This window comes from Pseudochaenichthys georgianus, chromosome 5, assembly GCF_902827115.2.
Source record: "Pseudochaenichthys georgianus chromosome 5, fPseGeo1.2, whole genome shotgun sequence".
Classification (NCBI taxonomy): Eukaryota; Metazoa; Chordata; class Actinopteri; order Perciformes; family Channichthyidae; genus Pseudochaenichthys; species Pseudochaenichthys georgianus.
The window spans coordinates 32,938,830-32,958,388 of record NC_047507.1 but is presented as its reverse complement, the minus strand read 5'-3'; the positions used below and the strand labels follow the sequence as shown (position 1 = coordinate 32,958,388).

General features: G+C 38.6%; 3 protein-coding genes across 3 annotated transcripts; all 3 read left to right on the top strand.

Moving 5' to 3' along the window:
• Nucleotides 1-4,897: 4,897 nt before the first annotated feature.
• Nucleotides 4,898-6,663, top strand: LOC117446629 (transcription factor HES-5-like). Its single transcript, XM_034082926.2, has 2 exons — nt 4,898-5,008; nt 5,122-6,663. The coding sequence occupies exons 1-2, from the start codon at nt 4,898-4,900 to the stop codon at nt 5,542-5,544; spliced, it is 534 nt and encodes a 177-aa protein (XP_033938817.1). The 3' UTR covers nt 5,545-6,663.
• A 5,649-nt stretch (nt 6,664-12,312) lies between these two features.
• Nucleotides 12,313-14,112, top strand: LOC117446623 (transcription factor HES-5-like). Its single transcript, XM_034082921.2, has 2 exons — nt 12,313-12,435; nt 12,549-14,112. Exons 1-2 carry the CDS (start codon nt 12,313-12,315, stop codon nt 12,969-12,971), a joined length of 546 nt encoding a protein of 181 aa, XP_033938812.1. The 3' UTR covers nt 12,972-14,112.
• A 2,532-nt stretch (nt 14,113-16,644) lies between these two features.
• LOC117446624 (transcription factor HES-5-like) lies at nt 16,645-18,143 on the top strand. The gene is made up of 2 exons (XM_034082922.2): nt 16,645-16,781; nt 16,895-18,143. Exons 1-2 carry the CDS (start codon nt 16,659-16,661, stop codon nt 17,312-17,314), a joined length of 543 nt encoding a protein of 180 aa, XP_033938813.1. The 5' UTR covers nt 16,645-16,658; the 3' UTR covers nt 17,315-18,143.
• The last annotated feature ends 1,416 nt before the right edge of the window (nt 18,144-19,559 follow it).

The following is a 19,559-nucleotide window of genomic DNA, read 5'->3' as shown; positions in this document are numbered from 1 at the left end:
TCATAAAAGATGGTTGGCTGTGCACCTAGGATAAGTAATAAGGGAGCTAGGAGTGATTTTCGGTGCAGTAATAGGTTAGCATTTTTCGCTCGGGGCTAATTCAGAGGGTCAGTGTTAGCATTGTGTTTTTTTTGAAAAAAAAATGAAAAAGATCAGTTAAATGAGTTTTTTTCCGTTATATGGATGTGAAATATTCATAGTTTATTAAATATTAAGGTTCTTTAGACGTTGTTTCCTGCAAATGACGTGATTTCGGCCCCGGAACCGGGTCCGTGGGGCTTAACCCATTTAATCCTATTGGTCACAATAGTGACCGCAAAACATATTTTCACTTATAAGGCTCTATAAATGTTACTGAATTATATATCAATGTATTTCCAGAAAATATTGGATAAATAAAAGGTCTCAATGAAATATGTGCAGTGTAAAATGTCACATGACTTGAGCTGTTCACTTCCTGGTTGCACCAAGAGAAAAGGATGGCTGCCTCAAAGCTCCCAGAAAAAGGGTTAGTAAAGAATGTTAACGTAAAGATGGTACAATGATTTTTGGTAAACATAATCTGTAAGGTATCTAGTATTGATAAATGCATTTGCAATAACTTAACTTTTTTTAATGTGGAAACAGAAAGAGTAAACATGTTGACGGCAACACTAGTGACCGGCGGGATAACACAGTGCATATATACACATACATTTACACATACATAGTCTTTTAACCTAATTTCTTAATGTGTTGTTTCTTTTAGCTTTACCTTGAGTCAAGTTCTGGATATTTTGGATCTAGGTGACAGCCCTGATAAGGCATGCAACATTACAGTTATCCCTCAAACTGAGAAAGATGCTTTCCTCACTGATTGTGATAGCGATGGGTCAGATATGGACTATGAGGGGGAGTCAGGCCATTTGCCAGCCAAGCTGTTGAATGCATATGCTGAACTTCAGCAAACTGATCATGACAGGAACAACGTTATCAATGATGATGACATCCCCCTCACCACTACCCCTTCCACACCCCCCTCCGCTGTTCATGATAAAGAGCCAGTGGCCTCTATGAGACAGAGGGTCCAGTCAGAAAAAACAAGGGCAAAGCTGCAGGTTGTCAAAAATAAAGATCGAGTGTTCAAAACGATCGAAGAGTCCCACCTCCACTGTTATTCCAAAACACACAGTATACAGTCCAAATGCTGCAGAATGTATAAAACAAAGTTGCCCTGATCCAATGGATGTTTTCTTACTAATGTATCCACCTACCCTAAGAGAGATCACCATTGAAATGTCCAACCTCTACTCCACCCAGACCAAGGAGTCGGACCAGCAACTGTATCTGAGTATGGAGGAGCTCCTCACATTTTATGGGATCCTTATCACCTCTGGGTACAGCTCTGTTCCAAGAAGACACATGTACTGGTCACTTGACAGTGATGTACACAATGAAAGCATTTCAGATGCAATGCGGAGAAATCGCTTTGATGAAATAATGGCCTCAATTCATGTGGTTGACAACACAAAGATCACTGACGACCCATTTTTTAAAGTTAGACCCATCTTCTCCGAGCTCAATCAGTCATACAAAGTCATGCCATTTCAGGAATGGCTGTCGGTGGATGAGAGCATGATCAGATACTATGGTCGCCATGGATGTAAGCAATTCATAAGAGGTAAACCAATCCGCTTTGGTTACAAACTATGGAGCCTTGCCTCACCCAGTGGTTACATGCATCACATGGAGAGATATGGTGGATCTCACACTCTCCTCCCTGAGACGGGGTTAGGTCAGGGACCCAGTGTTGTCCTTGGTCTTGCAGAGCAAGCTCAGGTGCCTCAAGGTTGCAAGTTCATCCGTGACAAGCTCTTCACTTCTCTTGGACTCCTTGATGAAATGACAAAAAGAAGATATGGGAGCTCTGGAACAATGAGGCAAAATCGTCTGTTTGATGTCCCATTCAAGCCCCAGAAAGAATTCATGAAGTTATCTCGGGGAATATCTGAGGTTTTGACCCAAGGAGACAAGTTGCTGGTCCGTTGGAGAGACAATAATGTTGTCACAGTGGCAACAAACATGGAGGAGAAATACAGTGAGACCTTTGTCAAGAGATGGAACAAGGAGCGACGTACATTTGACAAAGTCCCACAACCAAAATGCATCAACTTATACAATGAGCACATGGGTGGTGTTGACCTTCATGACCAACAGGTATCAAGATACCATATCTCGATCATGTCTAAGAAGTGGTGGTGGCCCATCTTTGCATGGTCTCTCAACAGTGCACTTGTGAACAGCCATTTCTTTTACAGAGACATTATGGGAGGGACCATTGATCTGCTCACCTTCTCAAGGATAGTGGCGCAGTCACTTATGGAAAAGTTTGGCACAAAACCACTGAGCCAGGGCAGGGGATCTCTGCTGGCAGCTACTGTTGAACATCAGGCAAGATATGACAAATCATCTCACTGGCCAATCAACACGATGCATCGGTTCCAGAGATGTCGTCACTGTGACAAACGCACTACCTATGCATGTGAGAAATGCAAAGCACCACTGCACATTGAGTGCTTCAAGATGTACCATGGACAGTAGAAAGGGAACTATAAGTGAATGCAAAGAGGCTGTAATAGCTATAAAAAAAACAAAGCAGACCCAATAAAGGCTGTGGAGATGAAGTACAAAGGACAAGTCCATGACAAAGGGGAAAAGTCCTAAATGACTGGAATGTTTTGGAAAAAAAGTTGAAGTTAATCAATCAGTCGATTGTAGTTCAAAATAGTGATGCACAAACTAATCGTGCACTTGGTTTTAAAGCCTATGATATATATATATATATATATATTGCATTTTTGTTCAGTGTAGGACGCCTATTCAACATGCTACCTTTCTAAATGTTACCTTTTATGTTCAATGTGAATGAATCACACAACTGGCTGTACAGTTGTTTGTGAATGTTGCACTAACATATCAGAAAGCCAATGTTACAAATATTGCACTAAAGTAAAAGTTCAAATTTTACAACAGTTGTATAATATTAATGTTGCAATACATGTTGCACTAAAATAGAAATGTTGAAAAACGTTGATGGTTGTTCATAATGGTGTTGTATCAGGAATTTTGTTGTGTAAAAAGTCTAACTAGAATTTGATGGGGATTGCCAGTGACAGAGTTTTAAATGTGTAGATAACTATGCTGGGAAGTATACAAATTTGCATGACTGCATTGGAGAAGTATGCAAATTCAATATATGTATTTTCACGGCAACACATAATCCCACCGGTCACAATTGTGACCGGGCATAAAACATAAAATGTCAACTACTTTTCCACGAGTTTTTTTAAAAACAATGATTGATTTTTTCAAAGGGTTACTAATGACACAAGATTTGGATATTTTCATGTCTGGGAAAAATGTGGGATTAAATGGGTTAAGATAAGATGATTAGTTTCACATCTCTCAACATATGGATTTAATGAAAGCTGCTACTTATAGATTTATTTCTTAAAAACTATTTCACTTCATTTTTCTTTTAAATTGTAGACCGTTGACGAGACAAGGTACTTTCTCAAACTAATACGACTTTCGTTTCTTCCATATGATGTTTTACTTTTAACTTTAAACATTAACACTGCACTATCTTCAGAAGTGACCTTTTCTGGTTTCCTTTGATGTCATGTACAATCTATTCACTTTTATGGTTAATTATCTTCAAGGGGGGCCTCACAGCCGCAAGTGCACAAGGTCCTCCAAAGGTCCATCTGTAGAGGGGCACATGCCTATTCACAGCAAAGAGAAGGAGTGTGGGAAAACTCTGGAGGACAGAGTTGACTGTGAATGACGTCCACCCACTCCACCGGCAGCCAAGTAATTCTCCAAAGGGATTTGGCACACTTCAGGAAACAGCTGCCCACCAGGAGACCTCCCACTTTCATGTATGGAGAACTAGTTCTGATTAAGTTATTGATTAGAATAAAACATTATAATTAATGAAAGTTCGAAAAGTATGCCAATGATCGGCGACTCAAAATATAAAATACTGATTAATTAGGATGATAATTAGGGGACTTTTTTTCAACCAACATTTCGAACACTACAAGTCAGCCAATGGCGTCCTTTCCCTCCAGGTGGCTGGTGATGTCACCCTCAGTTTCTGTAACAACCCACAGCCAGCATCTGTCAGAGGAGTCCCTTTGTGGATCATTGACCACACCATACAGGGAGTCAGTGTGGGAAACTGAGCTCAACGTGCTACTCAGGCTGACTAGACAAGGCACGTGTCAAAAAACCGCATCTGGACAGCTGCATGATAATTAGGTTGGGTTTAGTTCAAGTAACATGAATGGGTATCACACTATATTCTTACATATTTTTTTGCCTGTTTGCAAAAAAAGGAATGTAGAGATTTCAGGATATTTTTTGTGATGAAAAAAATATATAATATCATATCAAATTAAATCATCAATATAAAATGGAGTGTGAACAGTTCAATGTATCATTGTTTTGTGAATGAAAGCACTGACAAATATGAAATATCGCTTAGCTTTTACACTTGAGCTTATCCCAGATCTCATTTAAATATACACAGTAAATAGTTTCCCCTTATGAGTGTGATGAGATGATGAGCGTGTGCTCAGTCAAAGTCATTGATCCCAGCATCAGGCAGCAGATCTGCTCTCTACAGGGTCATCACTTTCCCAGATTCACAAAGAGTCTCTCCCCCCCCCCCCCCCCCCCAGTCCCCCACCTGTTCCCCTGGGATCTAACCATTGTCCCCCGGGCAAAAAGACTATTGAGTAGCTGCACCCCTTATTGTCAAACAGTGCTCTCTGATTGGCTGAGACTGTGAGAAAGTGCAGTCAGACCCAGACCCACACATTCATATGGAGATGTGGGACTATAAATAGGAGGGATGAAGCCAGCAGAGATCAGATTCTCTCTACAGCACAGAGATCCAGACATGGCACCTACAATCACTGCAGCAATGACCAACTCTCAGGAGCCTCACACTCTGACCCACAAGGTAAATTCAAGATTCAAGAAGATTTCAATATTGTCCTTCAATCGTTGTCTTTGTTCATGCTACCACTAAACTCCAGAATAAGATTATTAATGACTTTCTTTTTGTTTCTGCAGCTCAGAAAGCCTCTGGTGGAGAAGTTACGCAGAGAGCGAATCAACAGCAGCATTGAGCAGATCAAGTCTCTCCTGGGTCCAGAGTTCCTCAAACAGCAGCCAGACTCCAAGCTGGAGAAAGCAGACATCCTGGAGATGACAGTTTGTGTCCTGAGACGACTGCAGCAGCAGAATCAAGCTGTGGACTCAGCAGCTGTCAACCAGGGCTACTCCAGGTGTGTCCGAGAGGTGACACACTTCCTGTCCAAAGAGCAGGGGAATACTCAGTCCCAGAGAAGACTGCTGAACCACGTCAACAAGATGCAGTGTTCCTCTGATAAGAACCTGAGAGAGGCTGACTTCTCTCTGCTGAGCTCCACAGTCCAGACCAGCATCACCAAAGAGAAGAGTCCAGTCAACAGCGCCCCCTGGAGGCCGTGGTAGACCCCTACAGACTGGAGTTACTACCAGACAAACTGAGATGACCATATTGGTCAAAGGTTACTGGAAGTGAATTCTTCTGAATTCTGAAATACTAAGAACTTGTTCTTCTGTTTGTACAGAAGGTTGTTTTTGTTCATTTTCTTTATGCAAGATGACATGTCCTGAGGAAATGACAGCAACTATATCTTTCAATTTAAGAAAGAAAACATCTTGTCATGCATGTTGCATGAACCAAATCTGATTGCATTTGCAATTATAATACACTGTACTTCATGTATTGGTAGACAACACTGCTATGGTTACATTTGTAATCCTCTAATTGTTGTTGATCATTCTTTTTTTAAACATATGTCAAGTTAAGAAAGAGAATATCTTGTCATGCATGTTGCATGAACAAATCTGAATGCAACAGACATTGATATACCTCACTGTACTTCAAGTATTGGTCGTATATTGTTTCATGCATTTAGTATCTTTTGATTGTTATTGATCATAGTGAACAAAGACTTCTTGTCCATTTTTAGGACGTAGTCATAATTGACTTAATTTCTCTGATAACTCAGACCTGATCTGTTGAAAGATCGAATTGTTTATCCTTTTTTTCCAAAAGGTTTTCTTAAATGTCACACTACACGTTGTGTGTTGTCCAATATACTAACTACAAGGAGAATTGTTTTTTGTATCTCTTTGATTGATCAAAGATGTTAATTGTCCTTTTTATGGACATATTTGGACCTTCCCTCACTTTCTGTGATAATTGACAATTGTTCTGTTTTAAGATCAATATGTTATTCTTTTTTAAATGTAACATTGTCACAGTTTTACACTGACAATGTCATTTAAAAAATCTATTGATTATTAAAACGATGTGACCAGTTGTAAGGTCAGTTTTTATAAAAACATGTTTTTTAACTAACAGTGAATGTTTTAATGTTACCTCAAAAAGGGTAAATTGTGTGTCTTTTGTAAAGACAGTTGTTCCTCTACTCTTTGTGGGTACAGTGTCTTGTAGAAATCTACAAGTTGTTGTTGTGATGTATCATCACCTCTAGATGCAGCATTCATGATTTATTTTTGCTCATTGTGCTTTTTGAATAAACAAAACTTGCCAGCTGAAAATGTTGTTCTATAGTTAGTTTTTCCTTACACTTGCCCTTGTTATGATAGAAACTTGAGTTTTATTGAATTAAATAAGACTTCTCTATAACCATCCACCCATTGTAAGACACAGTATTTGTCTAAGCTTAACACACAATCCATCCATCACTTATAACCACTTTGCATAGATGTCGCTGGGTTGGTAACTATTAACACATTTGGGTAATTTAGAGTTGCTTGTTAAATTAGACTGCATGTCTTCGAGCTGGGGCAGGAAGACGGAGACCTTTGAGGAAACTCATGAACCTACAGGGAGAACAATACATCTCTTCAAATCAAAGTTTCATTAGGTTCAGACCTAGAACCCTTTCACTGAGTTACAGTGCTAACTGCTGCACCATACCGGTACATTTTCAGCTGGTTTCACTCAGATTATTCATGAAATTAGGTCAGTTTTTGCTAAAGTCATCAACTGAATGAGACAATGTATCTTTTTAAATATTATTGGCGGAAAGAACGTTTTTTTATTAACTGTAAAGTGTGGTTGTTTAATGTAAGAAATGTAAATGAAAACGTTTCTGCTTCAGAGACAGAATACATTGTATCTGATGTGATGCATAATGAGGCACACTTCTATTGTTCCTCCAGTGAAAGGACAGCGTGTGGGAAACCAGAGGAACCTCACTCACAGAGCCCTGTGGGACAAAAGATCTGTGCCCTATAGAGACAGATTCAAAACATGCTGGATCTAAGAAATGCTACATTCTTAATCTGTTTAATATCATTGATTAATATCTAAGTCAAGTTTTTCCTACCACGATAACAACTGCTTGACAAAGCCTTTTGTACCGTATAAAAGTCTGTTAGTGAGCCTACTTGTAAAACTAGATTGTTTTTGAGAATGTAAAGAACAACAAATTGGTCTTGTCTCAGGAGGACTATGTTGTGCTACTTTGCAACCGATTACAAGTCACTGGAAAACAGAACATTGTTTACTTTGATTACCAACAGGTCGCTGTTTTTTAGACAAATGATGACCACAGCCAAGTATCAGATGTTGACCTCAGGGTTTATGGTTTACATGAACTATACAGGACTATTTTATTATGAATGACTGATGGTATGTGATATCCGCCAAGGTTTAGAACACCTACACTTTTGACATTATATACGATTGGACATATTAATGTTTGAGTTGTACAAAGTAAGGTCAATTAGTATAAACATAAGGAATGATCTAATGGTCCAAGCGTAAAATGGACAATCAATACATCTGTGTGGTTTTGGTCAAACAGAATAATTTGTGTTAATAGACAGAGTGTGGGAACTCTCAGGAGATCACAGTTTAGCATGATTATCGACCTAAACCCCACGAGCAGCAGATTATTCTCTAAAGGGATTTGGCACACTTCAGGAAACAGCTGCTTCAACCTCCCACACTCATCTAAAAAGCAGAACTCCTGAACAAGTTGCTAATGATAACAACATTTCTGAAATGATGGTCTACATTTTCCAATGAATAATACAAATTGTCTAAATAATTTTAGAAATAAATGTAGTGGACTCATCATTAAAAAGCCAGCCAATGGTGTGGTTTCCCTCCAGATGGTGGGTGACGTCCGGATCTGTTTCTACCACCACACACGTCCAGTGTCAGTCACAAAGGCTCCATTCAAAGTCCTTTTGTTGTTCACTGACCACAGCATTCAGAGTCAGTGTGGGAAACTGAGACCAACTTTCTACCCACACAAGTCAAGAGAGTGTGCTCCATCTGGAGATAAGCATGTCAGTTGTCCTTAACATTTGAATATAGAATGGAAATGTGAATATTTTTCATCGCATGTAAGAATAACATTTATAAGATACATTTTTGATTTATTTTCAAAGTTGTAGAAATATAGGGTGATTGTTTTTAATAAGGATTCTATCTGATTTAATTAAGAATAAAAACTAAACTAAAAAACATAAAAGGCTAATAACGTTTGAAGGTAATATATATTTCTCTGAATACCTTTTGTAGTTAAATGTAAGTTACACAGTGCTTTTTATCCAGCAATTCAATGTCGGTATCAAACGTGTGTGATGAGATGATGAGCGTGTGCTCAGTCAAAGTCATTGATCCCAGCATCAGGCAGCAGATCTGCTCTCTACAGGGTCACCACTTTCCCAGATTCACACAGAGCTCTGTGAGTCTCTCTCCATCACCCCCCCAGTCCCCCACCTGTTCCCCTGGGATCTAACCATTTTTGTTTTGATCAACATTGCAATTGAAATTGAGTACTGTGTCCTCACATATTGTGATTCGCTTGTCTTTTATAAAGACAGTTGTTCCTCTACTCTGTGTGAGTACAGTGTCTTGTAGAAAAATACAAGTTGTTGTTGTGCTGTATCATCACCTCTATTGGGCTTTCATATTTAGGTTGTTGATTGTGCCTTGTTGATTAAACAAAAAATGCCAGCTGAAAATGTTGTGTTCTCATTGTTTTTACTTTTCAACAGTTGTTACCCCTTAGTTGATGAATAAAACTACATTTCAAAAACAGTAGTTCATTATTCACAACACCTGCTAAGTATAAACGTAAGCATATGAATGTGGTTCAATCGATCACTTTAATGAAGGATCTTTAATATAATATGAATATTTAGATGGAGTTAGTCAAGTCATCAGACTAAATGTGACAACAATCTAAAACACTTTCTGCACCATGTTTTTTGATTATTGTCAGTTATAGGTGTTATAATAGTGCAACCTAAAGGCTTACCAATGTTCTCTTTAAAGAAGTCAGACGTTTCTAATGAGAGGCTAAATAAGACACTTTTAGTTGATTTTGCACAATTAACAAATACAAAACATTACAGAGTATACACTATATACAAGGCTTTAAGATGCTTTACATCTCACTGAGCTTATGGAAACGTTGTTTAGGAGAATAAAAGATTGTTGTACAGATTATTATATGACTTCATAATAGTGACGGCATTACAACAACGTGTCTGGAAGGGTTCACAGCCGATGTTCTCCTCATAGTTAGTTGTTCCTGTTAAGCCCCAAGCCTGTTTTTCAGGTTTCTCGAAAATGACATTCCTAGAACAAATGACCATATCTTCTCTTCTAAAAGGGTTAAATTAATAATATTTGTTTTCAAAATAATGATAAACCTGTGAGTTGGATGTAGAAAAGTCAGAATCAATATAGATGTTTTTTATTTTAAAGACAATTCAGATTGAACATGGTAAAAAACTGTAAATTATAGTGTCTGTCCAAAACATATTTTGTACTTATAGTGAAAAGAAAACTAACCTTGGATGATGGGTTAGTAGACTAAAAGCTTTAGGAATCCAAAGTAAAACATATAATAAGTACCCTGTATCAAGATTGATGCAAAACAAGTGATATTTGACCTTTTTAGACAGATTTAGCAAAAAAAAACTCTTCTGGGGGCATTTGGGTGGATTTGACCTATCTCTGGCCCCCCTTGCTCGATTTTGACATGTGACATCTCTTCCTGACCGTTAGAGCCAATAGAATCGAAGGGAAATTGTCCCATAGACTCTCATGTTAAAAAAAAGCTGGCGTCTCAGCGAATGCAATCTTGTTGCGGAGCGTAGGAATATCCCTGCTCTGATTTCTGGAAACGGAAAAGCAGTTTTATTGCTTATGGATTATCAGAACATTTCAAAGGGGACACAGTCACATTGGATATTAACCTATGGATTTACTACAGCATCGTTTTTATCGTTTTAATGCCATTGAAGACCAGTTTTGACCAGACGAAGACCAAGGTAAGCCATGTTAGCGTTTTTGGCTACCTAGCGCCACATGTTTTGATGTACGTTTTTGTTGATAACGTCACGAGTTTGTATCTTTCAGTGTTGAGGTGGGCACCGTTAGATTCTGTGTCTCCTTGCGATCATAAAAGATGGTTGGATGTGCACCTAGGATAAGTAATAAGGGAGCTAGTAGTGATTTTCGGTGCAGTAATAGGTTAGCATTTTTCGCTCGGGGCTAATTCAGAGGGTCAGTGTTAGCATTGTGGTTTCTTTTAAAGAAAAAATGAAAAAGATCAGGTAAATGAGTTTTTTTCCGTTATATGGATGTGAAATATTCATAGTTTAATAAATATTAAGGTTCCTTAGACGTTGTTTCCTGCAAATGACGTGATTTCGGCCCCGGAACCGGGTCCGTGGGGCTTAAGATGAGATGATTAGTTTCACATCTCTCAACATATGGATTTAATGAAAGCTGCTACTTATAGATTTATTTCTTAAAAACTACTTCACTTCATTTTTTTTTTAAATTGTAGACCGTTGACGAGACAAGGTACTTTCTCAAACTAATACGACTTTCATTTCTTCCATATGATGTTTTACTTTTAACTTTAAACATTAACACTGCACTATCTTCAGAAGTGACCTTTTCTGGTTTCCTTTGATGTCAAGTACAATCTATTCACTTTTATGGTTAATTATCTTCAAGGGGGGCCTCACAGCCACAAGTGCACAAGGTCCTCCAAAGGTCCATCTGTAGAGGGGCACATGCCTATTCACAGCAAAGAGAAGGAGTGTGGGAAAACTCTGGAGGACAGAGTTGAGTGTGAATGACGTCCACCCACTCCACCGGCAGCCAAGTAATTCTCCAAAGGGATTTGGCACACTTCAGGAAACAGCTGTCCACCAGGAGACCTAACACTTTCATGTATGGAGAACTAGTTCTGATCAAGTTATTGATTAGCAATAAAACATGATAATTAATGAAAGTTCTAAAAGTATGCCAATGATCGGCGACTCAAAATATAAAATGCTGATTAATTAGGATGATAGTTGGGGACTTTTTTTCAACCAACATTTCGAACACTACAAGTCAGCCAATGGCGTCCTTTCCCTCCAGGTGGCTGGTGATGTCACCCTCAGTTTCTGTAACAACACACAGCCAGCATCTGTCAGAGGAGTCCCTTTGTGCATCATTGACCACACCATACAGGGAGTCAGTGTGGGAAACTGAGCTCAACGTGCTACTCAGGCTGACTAGACAAGGCACGTGTCAAAAAACCGCATCTGGACAGCTGCATGATAATTAGGTTGGGTTTAGTTCAAGTAACATGAATGGGTATCACACTATATTCTTACATATTTTTTTGCCTGTTTGCAAAAAAAAGGAATGTAGAGATTTCAGGATATTTTTTGTGATGAAAAAAATATATAATATCATATCAAATTAAATCATCAATATAAAGTGTGAACAGTTCAATGTATCATTGTTTTGTGAATGAAAGCACTGACAAATATGAAATATCGCTTAGCTTTTACACTTGAGCTTATCCCAGATCTCATTTAAATATACACAGTAAATAGTTTCCCCTTATGAGTGTGATGAGATGATGAGCGTGTGCTCAGTCAAAGTCATTGATCCCAGCATCAGGCAGCAGATCTGCTCTCTACAGGGTCATCACTTTCCCAGATTCACAAAGAGTCTCCCCCCCCAGTCCCCCCCCCCCAGTCCCCCACCTGTTCCCCTGGGATCTAATCATTGTCCCCCGGGCAAAAAGACTATTGAGTAGCTGCACTCCTTATTGTCAAACAGTGCTCTCTGATTGGCTGAGACTGTGAGAAAGTGCAGTCAGACCCAGACCCACACATTCATATGGAGATGTAGGACTATAAATAGGAGGGATGAAGCCAGCAGAGATCAGATTCTCTCGACAGAGACCTCTCCAGCACAGAGATCCAGACATGGCACCTACAATCACTGCAGCAATGACCAACTCTCAGGAGCCTCACACTCTGACCCACAAGGTAAATTCAAGATTCAAGAAGATTTCAATATTGTCCTTCAATCGTTGTCTTTGTTCATGCTACCACTAAACTCCAGAATAAGATTATTAATGACTTTCTTTTTCTTTCTGCAGCTCAGAAAGCCTCTGGTGGAGAAGTTACGCAGAGAGCGAATCAACAGCAGCATTGAGCAGATCAAGTCTCTCCTGGGTCCAGAGTTCCTCAAACAGCAGCCAGACTCCAAGCTGGAGAAAGCAGACATCCTGGAGATGACAGTTTGTGTCCTGAGACGACTGCAGCAGCAGAATCAAGATGTGGACTCAGCAGCTGTCAACCAGGGCTACTCCAGGTGTGTCCAAGAGGTGACACACTTCCTGTCCAAAGAGCAGGGGAAGACTCAGTCCCAGAGAAGACTGCTGAACCACGTCAACAAGATGCAGTGTTCCTCTGATAAGAACCTGAGAGAGGCTGACTTCTCTCTGCTGAGCTCCACAGTCCAGACCAGCATCACCAAAGAGAAGAGTCCAGTCAACAGCGCCCCCTGGAGGCCGTGGTAGACCCCTACAGACTGGAGTTACTACCAGACAAACTGAGATGACCATATTGGTCAAAGGTTACTGGAAGTGAATTCTTCTGAATTCTGAAATACTAAGAACTCGTTCTTCTGTTTGTACAGAAGGTTGTTTTTGTTCATTTTCTTTATGCAAGATGACATGTCCTGAGGAAATGACAGCAACTATATCTTTCAATTTAAGAAAGAAAACATCTTGTCATGCATGTTGCATGAACCAAATCTGATTGCATTTGCAATTATAATACACTGTACTTCATGTATTGGTAGACAACACTGCTATGGTTACATTTGTAATCCTCTAATTGTTGTTGATCATTTTGATCAGAAACTTTAACTGTTCTTTTTTTAAACATATGTCAAGTTAAGAAAGAGAATATCTTGTCATGCATGTTGCATGAACAAATCTGAATGCAACAGACATTGATATACCTCACTGTACTTCAAGTATTGGTCGTATATAGTTTAATGCATTTAGTATCTTTTGATTGTTATTGATCATAGTGAACAAAGACTTCCTGTCCATTTTTATGACGTAGTCATAATTGACTTTATTTCTCTGATAACTCAGACCTGATCTGTTGAAAGATCGAAATGTTTATCCTTTTTTTCCAAAAGGTTTTCTTAAATGTCACACTACACGTTGTGTGTTGTCCAATATACTAACTACAAGGAGAATTGTTTTTTGTATCTCTTTGATTGATCAAAGATATTAATTGTCCTTTTTATGGACATATTTGGACCTTCCCTCACTTTCTGTGATAATTGACAATTGTTCTGTTTTAAGATCAATATGTTATTCTTTTTTAAATGTAACATTGTCACAGTTTTACACTGACAATGTCATTTAAAAAATCTATTGATTATTAAAACGATGTGACCAGTTGTAAGGTCAGTTTTTATAAAAACATGTTTTTTAACTAACAGTGAATGTTTTAATGTTACCTCAAAAAGTGTAAATTGGGTGTCTTTTGTAAAGACAGTTGTTCCTCTACTCTTTGTGGGTACAGTGTCTTGTAGAAATCTACAAGTTGTTGTTGTGATGTATCATCACCTCGAGATGCAGCATTCATGATTTATTTTTGCTCATTGTGCTTTTTGAATAAACAAAACTTGCCAGCTGAAAATGTTGTTCTATAGTTAGTTTTTCCTTACACTTGCCCTTGTTATGATAGAAACTTGAGTTTTATTGAATTAAATAAGACTTCTCTATAACCATCCACCCATTGTAAGACACAGTATTTGTCTAAGCTTAACACACAATCCATCCATCACTTATAACCACTTTGCATAGATGTCGCTGGGTTGGTAACTATTAACACATTTGGGTAATTTAGAGTTGCTTGTTAAATTAGACTGCATGTCTTCGAGCTGGGGCAGGAAGACAGAGACCTTTGAGGAAACTCATGAACCTACAGGGAGAACAATACATCTCTTCAAATCAAAGTTTCATTAGGTTCAGACCTAGAACCCTTTCACTGAGTTACAGTGCTAACTGCTGCACCATACCAGTACATTTTCAGCTGGTTTCACTCAGATTATTCATGAAATTAGGTCAGTTTTTGCTAAAGTCATCAACTGAATGAGACAATGTATCTTTTTAAATATTATTGGCGGAAAGAACGTTTTTTTATTAACTGTAAAGTGTGGTTGTTTAATGTAAGAAATGTAAATGAAAACGTTTCTGCTTCAGAGACAGAATACATTGTATCTGATGTGATGCATAATGAGGCACACTTCTATTGTTCCTCCAGTGAAAGGACAGCGTGTGGGAAACCAGAGGAACCTCACTCACAGAGCCCTGTGGGACAAAAGATCTGTGCCCTATAGAGACAGATTCAAAACACTCTGGATCACAGAAATGCTACATTCTTAATCTGTTTAATATCATTGATTAATATCTAAGTCAAGTTTTTCCTACCACGATAACAACTGCTTGACAAAGCCTTTTGTACTGTATAAGAGTCTGTTAGTGAGCCTACTTGTAAAACTAGATTGTTTTTGAGAATGTAAAGAACAACAAATTGGTCTTGTCTCAGGAGGACTATGTTGTGCTACTTTGCAACCGATTACAAGTCACTGGAAAACAGAACATTGTTTACTTTGATTACCAACAGGTCGCTGTTTTTTAGACAAATGATGACCACAGCCAAGTATCAGATGTTGACCTCAGGGTTTATGGTTTACATGAACTATACAGGACTATTTTATTTCATTTCATTTCAAACCTTTATTTATACAGATAAGATCCCATTGAGATCATTGATCTCTTTTCCAAGGGAGACCTGTTCAAGTAGTTCCACATGAAACATAAAAGCATAAACAGAACAACAAAAGGACATCATCCAGCATCATTTACATAATAATAAATAAATTAAATTAAATAAATTATTATGAATGACTGATGATATGTGTTATCCACCAAGGTTTAGAACACCTACACTTTTGACATTATATACGATTGGACATATTAATGTTTGAGTTGTACAAAGTAAGGTCAATTAGTTTAAAGATAAGGAATAATCTAATGGTCCAAGAGTAAAATGGACAATCAATACATCTGTGTGGTTTTGGTCAAACAGAATAATTTGTGTTAATAGACAGAGTGTGGGAACTCTCAGGAGATCACAGTTTAGCATGATTATCGACCTAAACCCCACGAGCAGCAGATTATTCTCTAAAGGGATTTGGCACACTTCAGGAAACAGCTGCTTCAACCTCCCAAACTCATCTAAAAAGCAGAACTCCTGAACAAGTTGCTAATGATAACAATATTTCTGAAATGATGGTCTACATTTTCTAATGAATAATACAAATTGTCTAAATATTTGAGAAATAAATGTAGTGGACTCATCATTAAAAAGCCAGCCAATGGTGTGGTTTCCCTCCAGATGGTGGGTGACGTCCGGATCTGTTTCTACCACCACACACGTCCAGTGTCAGTCACAAAGGCTCCATTCAAAGTCCTTTTGTTGTTCACTGACCACAGCATTCAGAGTCAGTGTGGGAAACTGAGACCAACTTTCTACCCACACAAGTCAAGAGAGTGTGCTCCATCTGGAGATAAGCATGTCAGTTGTCCTTAACATTTGAATATAGAATGGAAATGTGAATATTTTTCATCGCATGTAAGAATAACATTTATAAGATACATTTTTGATTTATTTTCAAAGTTGTAGAAATATAGGGTGATTGTTTTTAATAAGGATTCTATCTGATTTAATTAAGAATAAAAACTAAACTAAAAAACATAAAAGGCTAATAACGTTTGAAGGAAATATATATTTCTCTGAATACCTTTTGTAGTTAAATGTAAGTTACACAGTGCTTTTTATCCAGCAATTCAATGTCGGTATCAAACGTGTGTGATGAGATGATGAGCGTGTGCTCAGTCAAAGTCATTGATCCCAGCATCAGGCAGCAGATCTGCTCTCTACAGGGTCACCACTTTCCCAGATTCACACAGAGCTCTGTGAGTCTCTCTCCATCACCCCCCCAGTCCCCCACCTGTTCCCCTGGGATCTAACCATTGCCCTCATTTCAATAAAACCATCAGGCGTGTGGCATCATTTATTGTGTCACCAAGCTTTGTGATTGGCTGAGACTGTGAGAAAGTGCAGAGAGACCCAGACCCACACATTCATATGGAGATGTGGGACTATAAATAGGAGGGATGAAGCCAGCAGAGATCAGATTCTCTCTACAGAGACCTCTACAGCACAGAGATCCAGACATGGCACCTACAATCACTGCAGCAATGACCAACTCTCAGGAGCCTCACACTCTGACCCACAAGGTAAATTCAAGATTCAAGAAGATTTCAATATTGTCCTTCAATCGTTGTCTTTGTTCATGCTACCACTAAACTCCAGAATAAGATTATTAATGACTTTCTTTTTCTTTCTGCAGCTCAGAAAGCCTCTGGTGGAGAAGTTACGCAGAGAGCGAATCAACAGCAGCATTGAGCAGATCAAGTCTCTCCTGGGTCCAGAGTTCCTCAAACAGCAGCCAGACTCCAAGCTGGAGAAAGCAGACATCCTGGAGATGACAGTGTGTGTTCTGAGACGACTGCAGCCGCAGAATCAAGCTGTGGACTCAGCAGCTGTCAACCAGGGCTACTCCAGGTGTGTCCAAGAGGTGACACACTTCCTGTCCAAAGAGCAGGGGAAGACTCAGTCCCAGAGAAGACTGCTCAACCACGTCAACAAGATGCAGTGTTCCTCTGATAAGAACCTGAGAGAGGCTGACTTCTCTCTGCTGAGCTCCACAGTCCAGACCAGCATCACCGAGAAGAGTCCAGTCAACAGCGCCCCCTGGAGGCCGTGGTAGACCCCTACAGACTGGAGTTACTACCAGACAAACTGAGATGACCATATTGGTCAAAGGTGACTGGAAGTGAATTCTTCTGAATTCGGAAACACTAAGAACTCGTTCTTCTGTTTGTACAGAAGGTTGGTTTTAGTTTGTTTTCTTTTTCCTGAGGAAATGATAGCAAATATATCTTTCAATTTAAGAAAGAAAACATGTGCTCGTGCATGTTGCATGAACGAAATCTGATTGTGTATGCAATCATAATTTTAATACACTGTACTTCATGTATTGGTAGACTACACTATATGGTTACATTTGTAATCTTCTAATTGTTGTTGATCAGAAACTTTAACTGTTCTTTTTTTAAACATATGTCAAGTTAAGAAACAGAACATCTTGTCATGCATGTTCGTTAAACAAATTTGAATGCAGCAGAAATTATTGATATACCTCACTGTACTTCAAGTATTGGTCATATATAGTTTCATGCATTCAGTATCTTTTGATTGTTATTGATCATAGTGAACAAAGACTTCTTGTCCATTTTTAGGACGTAGTCATAATTGACTTAATTTCTCTGATAACTCAGACCTGATCTGTTGAAAGATCGAATTGTTTATCCTTTTTTTCCAAAAGATTTTCTTAAATCTCATACTTTTCCTGTGATACTTTTATGTGTGTTGTCCAATATACTAACTACATGGAGAATTGTTTTTTGTATCTCTTTGATTGATCAAAGATATGAATTGTCCTTTTTATGGACATATTTGGACCTTCCCTCACTTTCTGTGAGAATTGACAATTGTTCTGTTTTAAGATCAATATGTTATTCTTTCATAATGAATGGTTCGTTAATTGTAACATTGTCACAGTTTTACACTGACAATGTCATTTACATTTAAAAAATCAATTGATTATTGATTATTAAAACAATGTGACCAGTTGTAAGGTCAGTTTTTACAACAAATTATTGTTAACCAACAGTGAATGTTTTACTGTTCCCTCAAAAATTGTGAGTTGTGTGTCTTTTATAAAGACAGTTGTTCCTCTACTCGGTGTGAGTAAGTGTCTTGTAGAAATCTACACTTGTTGTTGTGATATATCATCACCTTTAGATGGAGCCGTCATGCTTTATGTTGTACATTGTGCCTTGTTGAATAAACAAACAACTCCAGTTGAACATTTTGTGTTCTGAGGTTCTTAACTTTAAATTAGTTGATAGAAGTCTCCATCATCATTCCTACCTTTTCTAATCATACATTTCAGCAAACACAGATATTTTTTTGAACCATAACCTACCTGTTTAATGCAAAACTAATGTGGTACCATTCAAACCTTTCACCAAGTGTCATCAATGAATATTACTCTATATGGACACAGCTAAGTCATTAAACTAAATAACAAACAGTAATTTTCCAAACAATGAGGACACATTTTCTTTGCAACTGTTTTGATGTTTCAGGTGTTTTGATGTGGACACTTTAACGTTAACCATGTGTTAGGAACCTTACAGACACTTGGACTCAAACGCACGAATCAAAAGAAAGTTTGTTCAAAATAGTCTTTACTTTGGAAAAGTATAAAGTTCAAACAAAAAATCACTCCTAAGAGGCAAAACATAGCAAAGCAAATTACAAACTAAATAAACTTGACTATGGTCACAAAATACAATAATCTCTTGGCGAGACAAGCTGGCTCTCTAAATGGCACAAGGCACAAGACGAACTGGCACAGGACAAAGGGAGACAGGACTATTTATACATGAGGTAAGGGGGAACAGGTGGAAACAATCAGGGGCGGGGCAGACACTGACGATGGCGGGAAAACACACAAAGGGAGGAAGTAAGGGGACCTGAAATGAGACCAGAGGTAAGTACAAAATAAAACAGGAAGTGCAATGACAGGACTAGACAGGTGAACAAAAAGACTTTACTAAACATAAATCTAACCTGGGCTATGAACTAAACGTGAAACAATAACATGAACCTGATTAACATGACATGAACAATTTAGCAGACATGACGGGATGTTACAGTACCCCCCCCCCCCCTCTAGGGACGGCTCGTGACGTCCCAGGAACTTCTGGGTGATCCCGATCAAAATCTTTAATCATGGCCGGATCAACAATGAAACTCGCTGGGATCCATGCTCTCTCTTCTAGACCGTACCCATCCCAGTCCACAAGGAACTGTCTTCCTCGTGAGTCCTGTTGCGGAAGTGGGCAGCGTGTTGTGGGTGTACTCCACCCACATCAGGTGCTTGC